At 36.6% G+C, this 13,941-nt stretch overlaps 1 protein-coding gene across 1 annotated transcript in view; it reads right to left on the reverse strand.

Moving 5' to 3' along the window:
* The window catches only part of FANCM (FA complementation group M), an 81,470-nt gene that overhangs the window by 62,492 nt on the left and 5,037 nt on the right, over positions 1-13,941 (reverse strand). Inside the window, 2 exon segments of the mRNA XM_037016522.2 lie at positions 2,829-2,960; positions 11,973-12,131. Of these exon segments, the coding sequence (XP_036872417.2) occupies positions 2,829-2,960; positions 11,973-12,131 (291 nt within the window).

Raw genomic sequence — 13,941 nt, forward strand, 5'->3', positions numbered from 1 at the left:
TTCAGTCCTAATCCAGTGTTACTATTCTGCTCCCACTACTGAGGATAGCCTGAAATTACCAAATCTCTCCAGTATCCCAAAAAAGAGAAACTGCTGTTCCATGGAGCAGCTGCAAGGAAGAAAGGAGAGGATGCAAACACTGGATACCGGGTGGAGTTTGGCAGGGTCTGAGAGTAAGTCTAAAACACGCTTTCTAAACCTGGGCTTTACTGACCTCTGGGGCAGGTCATTCTTTGTGCTGGGCAGTTGTTTTGTGCATTGCAGGGTGGTTATCCCAGCCTCTACCTACTGGCCAGAAGCTTTCCCCAGATGCAATAATCAGAAATATCTGCTGCCATATCCCTGAGTGTCCCCTCAGGCAAAGTTGCCCCTAGTTGAGAACCACAGGTTTAAAAGAACAGGACTTTGTGCAAAGTAGCTGGTATCCTTGGAGAAGGGGTATGGATGCAGGGACCCACTTCTGAAGCCATATGGAGGAAGGACCAGTACTACTGAAGGAAGGTCAGGGACCAGGTGGAGAGAAGAGCACATTATAGTATCTCCCCAACTGGGGTCACTTTTTTGTGTCTTATTGTTTTGTTTTGTTTTTCCAAAGTAGGTGGTCATAGGCTGAGAGTAAGGGGATTGGAAATTGAGTCAAGAATACCAAAGTCTGGAACAACTGGAAAACGAAAGGAACAAAGCCGGTCTGAGTCAAAGATGCTGAGCAACACCAAAGTCTGATGGAAGACATAAGGTAGCACAATGAGGTCTGCAGGGCCCCAGCATGCACGAAACTGCAGTCCCCCAACCCTCCCAGCCCCCCGTAAGTCAGAGAATCCAGGAAGAAGGTACAGAGGCTGGCTGAGGCATGTACTGGGAGTTCCTAAAAGGTATGGACACAGGGGTGCCCTAGTTTCCAAGGTGGTTAATGCAGAGCTTAATGAAAGTTAAATGAAAGTGAAAACAAGGAAACCTGCCAGGATCTGTTGCAATGGAATAAAGATGAAGAAGATTGAGTGAAGAGGTACCACTGAGAGGGAATCAAGAGCCTACAGACAATCTGGAGGGCTAGACATTCATTCCTTTTGACTTATTTAATTCCAATCCAAGGATCTTTCCTAAGGAAATAATCAGGGATATAATCAAGTAAAATAGACACTAAGTTCATTATAAAAACGTAACTAAAAAACTGTAAGGAACCTTAATGACCTTTATGTTCATGTCCACAAGGGATATTTCAAAACACAGGAAAATAATCACGATACAATGTTAAGAAACGTAAGCCCAATTTAAGAATTTTACATATTAACATGCATGCATTTTTGTAGTTCCTGAGTCTTAATCTCTATTGAGGCAATAGTAAACAGATGTAACTTCCAAATTAAAAACAAACATCAGAAGGAAATGGGATTAGAGTCTTAGACAAGAAGGCACAACAGAAGGAGTGGTCAGAGAAGAAAGGAGGGAAATCAGGAGCCAAGACAGTCAAGGGTCAAGGGCTACATAAAGGTTGAAGAGGAATGTGCAGAACAAATAAAGGCCTCTAGATTTGATGAACAGGAAGTTGCTAGTGTCTTAAGACAGATACTTCAGTTTCAAAATGTGGTTCAGAAAACAGTTAGCAAAGGGAATGGAAGGGGTAGTATCTTTCTTGTAATTCACCCCATGGCCCTTATTGGCAAGGAGAGGCCACAGAAGGCACACTTGTGAATGACCATGGGCGGGTCTACCAGAAGTCTGTGGATAGGATGAGCTGCTGTCCTTCTTGCTTACATCCCTTGGAGGGTTTTTTCCTATATTCAAAGTTCAAAATGATGTTAAAAATTCATGGGGATTTTTAAATTCTGTATTACTTACTAGTAAATGTACATCTTTTTGTGAAAAAAAAAAAATACTGTATTCAATATGGAGAAAAGATATTTCCTTCCCATATAGCAGTCCAAATTGGGCAGTCATCTCCTGCACAGCAGTTCTGCCATCATGAAAGTGTATTCTTGCTACAGTTTTTCATGCTTTTACAAAATATAAAAATCATATCTGATAAGTTAGTCACAGGAATAGGAATGGAAGCACAACATGGAGACTATAACCAGTATTATTGTACTATCTTGGTATGGTAATGCGGTAGGTACACTTACTGTGGTGAACATTTTAGTATGTATATGATTATCAAGTTACTATGTTGTACATCTGAAAACAGTATAATGTTGTGTATCAGCTATACTCCAATGAAAAAATCCTTTCTTATAACTAGCGCACTACACATATCTAGGTGCTATCAAAATCCCATAGAATTTGGGTTCAGATCAAACTATGGAGCTATGTATTTTCAAAGAAATAAGAGCCTCCTCCACAGCTTAGAAAAGTACTGATCCAGGGGGAATATTCTGAGAAAGAAGTAAATATGACAGAGAACCTCCATGTAACAGGTGACTCACACCAAGTAGTCATAAATATGTGTGTCTGACCACAATTTCTCACACTGATAGTTCAACATTAATAAATTAATACTATTCTAATTAATGGTGCTCAACACATGGTCCCATTTTTAAACAGCAGCAAAGCATTACAGAGATGAAAACCTAATTTATACCATACAATTGACTGTATTCTAACAAATATAAGTATACTAGAATAAATGACTGTTAATACAGTATTTTTCCATTTCATTAATATTTCTGTCTTTGTCTCATATTGTTTGAATAAAAATATACACATTAAAAAAAATCATATCTGAACACTTGATAAGCTAATATATACCAAAATACAAATTATTATTTACATTTCATCCTGGTTTTGAGTAAATACTTAATCTCTATCTTCAAAATTAATTAAAAAATACCTACCACAATGTTGGGAGATGGATTTTTCCTAAATTGATCTCTTGCCAGAATTATCTGGTATTTAGTTAGATTGGGGATATCCCTTCTCATCAAAATATTCCTCTGAATCAAAGAACTGGCAAGTGCTTCCAAAATCTGCAAATTTCAAAGAAATTTAGTTTAAGCTTATTTAAAGACCTTTTTCAAACACAATCATTTTATCCTGTTAAGCAGGAGTTACATATTAAATGTGTTAAAGTAAATTTTTAAGTAAACACAACAGAGATAACAAAATTTATAAGTACTTGACATTTATATGCAAATAACATCCATCAGAGTAAGCACAAGCAATTATAGAACCAACTATAATTTAAGGACAGTTTATCTGTTTCTTAATTCCCCTCCCTCTCCAACCTACACACACTACAACCTAACCACAATGAATGGAGGGCTTTTGATTTCTTCACTGTTGCCTCTTCTGTGCTTAGAACAAAGTCTTATACATAGATAAATATTTGTAGACTGCTGACTAAATGAAAATGCCTTGAGAACATTTAGTTTCATTTGTTGATTCATTCTTTCAAGAAATATTTATTAAGCATCTGTTATATATCAAGCATTGTTCTAAATGCAGGGGATATTGTGGCAGAGACAGATGAAGTCACTCTTTCATAAAGTTTTCATACAACAGAGAGAAACAAAGAAGTAAATAAGGAAAGAGAATTTAAACAAGATAAATGTATTTAAATGCCTAAAACACAGTAATGCTGTAGAGCCTTAGAGGAAAAAAGGGTCACTACTAAATAAAGTGAACAAAGACAATTTCTTTAAAGAGGTAATATTTGAGCTGACATCTGAATGATGAGGCATTATCTAACATGAGTGGTTCTGGGACAGAGAATTCCAGGCAAAGGAAATAGCACACAAAATGTCCTGATGCAGGAATGAGCTTGATGACACAGTGAAGGAAAACAGACCTTCAGGTAAAGCCCTACTAAAGAATATAAAATTAGCCATTTAAATTTTTGCCTAGCTTTTCTTTCCTAAAATAGGGCTATTTTAGTATGTCTTTATTTTTTGTTCCTTCCAGCATCGCTGATCATACTGCCTAAAGAAGCACTTTAAAAAATCAATTAAAAATTTTTAGATTCTTAAAAATGAAATTATTTTCTAACAAAATATACTAGTATTAAAGATATGATTACTGGACTTTGCCATATCTTAAACTAATAATGCTTAGAATTCTGTTATAAATAATTTAAAAACTAAAATCATAATCCTATAAGACTCCTCTTAAGAAAGACTTACTAAAGGTTAAATGATAGATGAATATGTTGGTTATCTCTTCCTGCACAACAAACTACTTTTAAACATCATTAATTAAAGTAACAATAATTTTATTTGCTTCTGATTCTGATTCTATATGTAAGAATTCAACTAGGTCACTGAGAAGGTCTTAGTAGCAATGACAACACAGTGACAATGAGCACACCTAGTGTACAGATCTTAGTTCCTAAATGCCTTTCTTCCATAAAAGGAACAATAATTATTTGGAGAACTGGTTGATTCCATGGCTGGTGTTGACATTAAATGAGCATAAAAGATCCTGTGACGCTGGAAAGGTAAGTAGAACTCCAAAAAAAGAAAAAAAGGTGCATGTCAAAAGGACACAGGAGCCATCTTAAAGGAGCTCCCACTGGCCAAGTTGAAACAATTTCAGCAACAAGAGAATGATACTACTGGATTGTAGCTCACAGAAGAAAACAAATATCCACTAGTCTATAATGATATAAAGAACTGAATTAATAAGAAAATGGGGAAAAGAAACAGCTTTTCATTATAGAATTCAAATTAATAAATGTAAAAGAAATGAAAGAAACAATAATTGGACAAACATCAAGGAAGTAACTGTTACAGCTAGGCTCATAGACAATGAAAAATGACTGGTGGTTACCATGGAATAGGGTTTGGAATGAGTGGGTGGGGAAGGTGAGGGGGATAAAGGGGCACAAAAATCTCAATCATAATATAAGTTGATCATGGGGAGGGTAGTACAGCATGGAGAATATAGCCAATGGTTCTATAATATCTTTTTATTTGACAGATAGTAACTACACTAGTTGGTGTAAGGATGTAATAATATGTGTAACTATTGAGCCACTGTGTTATATACTTGAAACCAGTATAATATTGTATATCAAGTATACTTCAATAAAAAAAACTAAAAAAAGAAATAACTGTTGCAGGTGAGAACCATCATTGTATGCTAAAATTAATGGGCAAAATATATTCAGAAACAGAATATATGAATAGTCTTAAAGATGGTTCCACTGCAACCTCTGTATTACTTTCTGAAAATTTCCTGAGTCTAAAATTTTTGCAAAATAAAATGTTAAAAATAAAAACAAATTCTGGGAGAGGCCTGAAGATGGTGCATGAGAGGTGACAGACGCCTCCTCCCAAAATCACATATACTATGAAAATATAGTTAATACAAATAATCCTGAAAGAGCAACAGGAAAGAAGGCTGTGGCAGACTGCCCCACACCTGGGGAAAACAGAAGACCTCAAGGAAAAGGGTAAAGTGCCAAAGTCGTGATTCAGCAGGACCCAAGCCCATCATCCCCCACCACACCTCACCAGAGGGAGGAAGAAAAATGGAACAGGTGGAGGCCTAGGACTGCTGAACACCCAGTCTTGTAGATCTGCTCTGGGAGCACGAACCTACATTACATGGTGCTCTGGAGATTAGTGGCGCTAAAAAGCTAAGACAGGAGGAATACTTGGAGAAACTGAGATTCCAGTCACTTTTGGAAAACACATATCCACAACTGGCCTCTCTGGGACAAAAGAAACACGGGAAGTCTAAAAGATTTCCTAACAGCAAGAGGGCTATAACAGGGCAAGGACTGCACAGAGCTCGATGCTCAGGAGAAAGGACAAGTGAACAAAATTGTCCGGGGGCACTCTGCCCAGCAGGTTGGGTCCTTTCAGGAGATTCAGGCACTCCAGCCCCCAGGCTGGCTATGTAGATGTGAGGCCCCCCAGCCTGCTGCACATTGCTCCCAGCTGGCACCAGCTCAAAAAATGGCAACCTCCACCTTGAACTAGGCAAGCTAAAGAGCGACCCCACCTATGACAGCTACAAGTGCAAAGCATAGAGGATTCTCCCTTCCTGCTTGGCCCACTGGCCCTGGCAGTGGAGGCACGCACTGCAGCCAGGAAGCAGAAAAGAGCTCTCTCCTCCCAACAGGCACCAGCGCCTGCACCTATGCCCCCCCCCATTGCCCCACAGACTGAGTACCTCCATAGAGGAGAGCTTCTGGCACTAGAGGGCACCACCAACAAATAGGAAAAGTCAAAAGAAACTGGTTCAAACCAAAATCTCATAAAAACCAGAAAGAGGGCCAAGTGAAACTGAACACAAAAATGCAGCCAGAGAAAAAAGATCACAGACAAAGGAAAACCCATCAGGCTATCATCAGACTTCTCAAAAGAAACCTTACAGGCCAGAAGGGAGTGGCATGATATATTTAATGCAGTGAAGCAGAAAGGCCTCGAACCAAGGATATTCTACCCGGCAAGATTATCATTTAAATTTGAAGGAGGGATTAAACAATTTCCACATAAACAATAGCTAAGAGAATTTATCTCCCACAAACCATCTCTACAGTGTGCTTTGCAGGAACTGCTACAGATGGGAGTGTTCCTAAGGCTAAATAGCTGTGACCAAAGGAAATAAAACCACAGTAAAGAAAGGAGACCAATTAATTACTAAGCAGATGCAAAATCAAATCAACTACCCCACAAATCAGTCAAGGGATAGACGAATACAGATTATGATACCTAATATATAAAGAATGGAGGAGGAACAAAAAAGAAAAAGATCATTTTAACTGTGTTTGTAACAGCACACTAAGTCAGTTAAGTTAGACTGCTACACAGTAAGGAAGTCACCCTTGAATCTTTCCTACGAATCTAAAGCCTACAATGGTAATAAGGACATACCTATCCATAATCACCCAAATGTAAATTGTCTAAATGCACCATCAAAAGACACAGACTCACTGAATGGATAAAAAAATAAGATTAGTCTATATGCTGCCTACAAGAGACTCACTTCAAGCCCAAAGACACACACAGACTAAAAGTAAAGGGATGGAAAAGATAGTTCATGCAAATAATGGAGAAAAAAGCAGGAGTTACAGTACTTGTACCAGATAAAACAGAATTCAAAACAAAGAAAGTAACAAAGGAGAAAGAAGAACACTATATAATAATAAAGGGGTCAGTCCAGCCAGAGGATATAATCATTATAAATATCTATGTGCCCAACATAGGAGAACCCCTACATATGTGAAACAAATACTAACAGAATTAAAGGGGAAAACAGAATGCAATGCATTCATTTTAGGAGACTTCAACACACCACTCACTCCAAAGGACAGATCAACCAGACAGAAAATAAGTAAGGACACAGAGGCACTGAACAACACATTAGAACAGATGGACCTAACAGAAATCTGCAGAACATTCTAGCCAAAGCAATAGGACACACATTCTTGTAAAGTGCACATGGAATATTTTCAAGAATAGATCATATACTAGGACACAGAAAGAGCCTCAATAAATTCAAAAAGATTGATATTGTATCAATCAGCTTCTCAGACACAAAGATATGAAACTAGAAATAAATTACACAAAGAAAACAAAAAACTCCACAAACACATGAAGGCTTAACAGCATGTACCTAAATAATCAATGGATAAATGATTAAATAAAAACAGAGATCAAGCAATTATGGAGACAAATAAAAACAGTAACAACACCGCAATATACGTCAAATTTATCCAAGGCAATGCTAAGAGGGAAGTATATTGCAATACAGGCCTACCTCAGGAAAGAAGAACAATCCCATATGAACAGCTAAACTAACAATTAATGAAACTAGAAAGAGAAGAAAAAATGAAAACCAAAGTCAGTAGAAGGAGGGACATAATAAAGATTAGAGCAAAAATGAATAAAATTGAGAAGAATAAAACAATAGAAAGAATCAATGAAAGCAAGAGCTGGTTCTTCAAGAAAATAAACACCCCTAGTCAGACTTAACAAGCAAAAAAGAGAGTCAGCACACATAAACAGAAACAGAAATGAGAAAGGAAAATCACTATGGACACAACAGAAATGCAAAGAGTTATTAGAGAATACAATGAAAAGCTATATACTAACAAATTGGATAACCTGGATGAAATGGACAACTTTCTAGAAAAATACAACCTTCCAAGGCTAATCCAGGAAGAAACAAAATCTGAACAGACCAATTACCAACAACGAAATTGAATTGGTAATCAAAAAACTACCTAAGAACACAACCCCTGGAACAGATGGCTTCACAGCTGAATTTTAGCAAACATATAGTGAAGACATAATAGCCATCCTCCTAAGGTTTTCCAAAAAGTAAAAGAGAAGGGAATACTTCCAAACTCAGTCTATGAGGCCAGCATCACTCTAATATCAAAAACAAAGACACCACAGAAAAAGAAACTACAGATCAATATCCCTGATGAACATAGATGCAAAAATATTCAACAAAATATTAGCAAACCGAATTCAAAAATACATCAAAAAGATCATCCATCATGATCAAGTAGGATTTATTCCAGGGATGCAAGGATGGTACAATAGTAGAAAATCCATCAACAAAAAGGACAAAAACCACATGATCATCTCCATAGACACTGAGAAAGCATTTGACAAAATTCACCATCCATTCATGATAAAAACTGTCAACAAAATGGGTATAGAGGGCAAGTACCTCAACATAATAAGGCCATATATGACAAACCCACATCCAACATCATACTTAACAGCGAGAAGCTGAAAGCTTTTCCTCTAAGATCGGGAACAAGACAAGGATGCCCACTCTCACCACTTTTATTCAACACATAGCACTGGAGATCCTAGCCATGGCAATCAGACAAAACAAAGAAATAAAAGGCATCCAGATCAGTAAGGAACAAGTTAAAACTGTCACAGTTTGCAGATGACATGATATTGTACATAAAAAACCCTAAAGAATCCATCCCAAACTACTAGAATATCTGAATTCAGCAAAGTTTCAGGATACAAAATTAGTACACAGAAATCTGTTGCTTTCCTATACACTAACGATGGAAAGAGAAATCAGGAAAACAATTCCATTCACAATTGCATCAAAAAGAATAAAATACCTAGGAATAAACCTAACCAAGGAAGTGAAAGACATATACCCTGAAAACTACAAGACACTCTTAAGAGAAATTAAAGAGACACTAATAAATGGAAATTCATCTCATACTCCTGGGAAAGAATTGATATTGTCAAAATGGCCATCCTGCCTAAAGCAATCTACAGATTCAATGAAATCCCTATCAAAATACCAACAGTATTCTTCAACAAACTGGAACAAATAGTTCTAAAATTAATATGGAAATACAAAAGACCCTGAAGAGCCAAAGCAATCTTGAGAAGGAAGAATAAAGCCACGGGGATTATATTCCCCAACTTCAAGCTCTACTACCAGCCATAGTAATCAAGACAATTTGGTACTGGCGCAAGAACAGACCCATAGATCAATGGAACAGAACAGAGAGCCCAGATATAAACCCAAGCATATATGGTTAATTAATATATGATAAAGGAGCCATGGATATACAATGAGGAGATTACAGCCTCTTCAACAACTGGTCTTGGCAATACTGGACAGCTACATGTAAGAGAAAGAAACTAATTATCTAACTCCATACACAAAAGTAAACACAAAATGGATCACAGACCTGAATATAAGTCATGAATCCATAAAACTCTTAGAAGACAACATAGGCAAAAATCTCGTGAATATAAACATAAGCAACTTTTCTTGAACACATCTCCTCAGGCAAGGGAAACAAAAGCATAAATGAACAAATGGGACTACATCAAACTAAATGCATCCATACAGCAAATGACACCATCAGTAGAACAAAAAGGCATCCTACAGTATGGGAGAATATATTTGTAAATGACATATCTGACAAGGGGTTAATATCCAAATATATAAAGAAGTCACATGCCTCAACACCCAAAAAGCAAATAACCTGATTAAAAAATGGGTGGAGGATATGAACAGACACTTTTCCAAAGAAGAAATTCAGATGGCCAACAGACACATCAAATGATGCTCCACATCGCTAATTATCAGGGAAATGCAAATTAAAACCACAATGAGCTATCACCTCACTCCAGTTAGTATGGCCAACATCAAAAAGACTAGGAGCAACAAATGCTGGCAAGGATGCAGAGAAACAGGAACCCTCCTACACTGCTGGTGGGAATGTAAATTAGTTCGACCATTGTGGGAAGCAATATGGAGTTTCCTCAAAAAAACTATAAATAGAAATACCAGTTGACCCAGGAATTCCACTTCAATGATTTTACCCAAAGAAAGCAAGATCTCAGATTCAAAGAGACATATGCACCCCTATGTTTATTGCAGCATTATTTACAATAGCCAAGATATGGAAGCAACCTAAGTGTCCATCAGTAGATGAATGGATAAAGAAGATGTGGTGCATACACACAATGAAATACTATTCATCGGTGAGAAGAAAACAAATCCTACCATTTTCAACAACATAGATGGAGCTAGAGGGTATTATGCTCAGTGAAATAAGCCAGGCAGAGAAAAACAAACACCAAATGATTCCCCTCATTTGTGGAGTTTAAAACGAAGCAAAACTGAAGGGACAAAACAGTAGCAGACTCAGACTCTAAAAAGGGTCTAGTGGTTACCAAAGGGGAGGGATAGGGGAGGGTCGGTTTGGAGGGGGGGAGAAGGGAATTGAGGGGTATTATGACAGGTACACATGGTGTGGGGGTCACAGGGAAGACAGTGTAGCACAAGAAGACAAGTAGTGACTCTGTGGCATCTTACTACAATGATGGACAGTGACTTCAATGGGGTATGGAGGGACTTGATAATATGGGTGAATGTAGTAACCACAATGTTTTTCATGTGAAACCTGCATAAGAGTGTATATTAATGATACCTATAAAAAAAAAAAAGAATTCTGTCAGGGTACCACAGGGTCAGCTTATCTCTGCCTCTTGATGTCTGGAGCCTCAGACAACTGACATAAGTAAAAAGAGGTAAAATAGTTTGACTGGGGCTGTATGTCTGAACCCTCAATTTTATCTATGTCCTGATTTCTCCTTGCTCCTCAACTTGGCAAACTTGAGGTTCCTCATGGCAAACTTGGGGTTCATCACATTCATATCATTCAAAGTCAGTCATAAGGCCAAACTAAATTTGAGGTAAAGGGACACATATACTACCTCTCCAAGGAAGGAATGGTAAAGAATTTGTAGTCATCTTTAACCCACAACAAAGAAGATAAAAAAAAAGGTGTTCTCCTAGCATGACACTAATTATAAACTATAGAAAAATGATGTTACCTCAAATTCCTCCCACTGAAAGTGATAAGTATCTAAGTAATTTCTCAACTACTACAATTCTGATATTGGGCCAGATAATTCTGTGTTTTGAGGGGGCTGCTTGTTGAATGCAGGATGTTAAGGAGCATTCTTAGCCTTTCTACTAGATTTCAGTAATAAATCTATCCCCTGCAGTGCTGATGACCAAAAATGCCAAGACATTGCCAAATGTTGCTAGTTGGGCAAAATCACCTCCAGTTGAGTACCACTACTACCTAAGGTATCCAGGAGGAAAATATTTACAATAGATTTCAACAAAGAAACTTCTGGTTGAATCTGGATACATGTTATGGGTATATTCAATATGTGAAAATTCACTGAGCCATACACTTACATTTTTGTGCACTCTGCTGTTTATGTGTGTGTGTGTGCTTTATACTGCAATTAAAAGGTTTACTTAAAAGAATACAGAACTATATAAGGCTATTTTTGCCTTTAGAAATGGTCGGTCATTTTGTGTTTCCTGTTTAATTAACAGTTGGCTAAAATATATAAAACATAATGCTCTTTCCAAAAACATTAATTTCAAAGGATTTTTCAACATATTAGCGATTTAAAATGATATAACTACATGCTCACAGCCAAATTCTATTAAAAAAAATAATTACATTATAAGTTCATTGATTGAAACCCTGAATTGTTGTAAAAATAGCTTACCTGGATATATGCCTTTTGGATGCCTCCAAGTTCTTCACCAAGGGTAACAACTACCTTTTCAACTCGTCTTTCATGAGAGTATGGCAAAATATCTGGAGAATCTTCAGAACGAAGTTCTATCTGCCCAATTAGTAGATTAGTAATAACCTGTTGCACAGCCTACACAAAATCAGTTAAATATGATTATAAATACACTGCATGTTGAATTTTTTTAGTTTAAGTCACTAACAGAAATAAACCTGTGGTAAAATTTTTAAACATTAGAATTCATTCATATCATTAAATATTTTTTCAAAAGCTAGATACATCAGCAGAAGCATGATAGGGGGATAAGCCTTTTAAAATATCTTTACTCCACACAGCCCTTCAAGTCAAGCATCCAATAAATAATATTAGTAAATGTCCAACAAGTTCCTCAACTGTATTTTGTACTTTCCAGTGGCAGGGATATATTTCTTCCATCAACATTTTATGAAGACTCAGACAAACAGAAGCTTTATTTGGAAACTAAATCCCCAAAACATCATATAGCATAATTAACTTTAGAGTCAGAACTACAACCAAGATTTCTTCATTCCCTGGCAAATACTTTTTCCCACTGATTTTATGTGGGGAAAAAAAGAAAAGTCTTGTTACTCTTCAAGGACATACTTTACAAATTGGCTTGTTAATAAATTAAGATATAAGGTCTATACTATATACTAAATTAATTATTGATAAATTAGTAGAATATTTTCCATTTAAATCAATATGATATAAATATATTTTGGGTGTTAAAGTTCATACACCCAGAACCTAATTGTAAAAATGGAGAACTGTAACAAAAACATACCACCTGTTGATATAAGCAAGTACTGTACCAATAGACTACAGTACTAATGGTGTGAAGAAGGGAAGAATGCAGGGAGGGAGGGCCGGAGGAAGGAATTACTAATAAAAGAATAAAGAGGGAACCCTGAAAGAATCTAGAATTTGAGAGCTTTTTTTAAAACTAGAAAAGCATCTGGACTTAGTTTTAAACAGAAAATACTCTAGGGCAAGAATCACATCTAAATCTTTGTATGTATGTAAAACCTTTGTATTCCCAACACCTGGTACAGTGCCTAATACAGTACACTATAGTTACTGAAGGTTCACATACATTCAAAGTCTAGAACCAAATTATGACCATTCTATAAAACTGAGTAAGACTTGAATATTTTGAATTATTCATTCATTCACTCAACAAATGTTTGAGTAACTCCCTCATGCCAGGCATTGAGTTAGTTGGTGATAGAGCTACGATCAAGATAGACATAATATCTACATTCATGTAGCTACTATTCTATTGGGGCAAAAAGGAAAAAAATAAGCAAAAGAATGACAGATTATAATAAATATTAAGATGAAAATCACAATAAAGGGGGAGCTAACTTTTGACAGGTTAATTAGAGTAGAACTTTCTGAAGGCACAACATTAAGCAGACTTAAAAAGTTGGCTAAAACAACCATGCATGTTTAAACAGGTTAGGGTAGGATCAGAGAAAAAAGAGAAATTTTTTAAATTGATCAAGGCTACAGACAGAAGGAAAAAAGATTTACAGCTTGGCAGAATTGAAAGCTATCTTAGAAAGTCTCTAAAATCTAACACAGCAGACCATGCAGAGCTACAAAAATCAGGATGCCGTGGGATAGGGCTCAAAATCTGCATTTTTACCATCTTTCAATAAAGGAAACCAGAACTCCCTAGATAAAAGGTTGATTCCAAGGCTGCGACATGAACAATACTAAATGTGCATAAAATATCTGTGATGCCAGAAAATTAGAAGTGTTTTATTTTAAAAAAGTGCATGTCCAAAGGATACAGTATTCATCTTCAAGGTGCTCCCAGTTGCCAAAATTGTAACAATCTGAGCAACAAAATTAATAATGATAGCACTGGAATGCAGCCCATTGAAAAAAGTAACTGTCCACTAGTCCATATTGATAT

This window comes from Manis javanica, chromosome 8 (genome assembly GCF_040802235.1).
Source record: "Manis javanica isolate MJ-LG chromosome 8, MJ_LKY, whole genome shotgun sequence".
Lineage (NCBI taxonomy): Eukaryota > Metazoa > Chordata > Mammalia > Pholidota > Manidae > Manis > Manis javanica.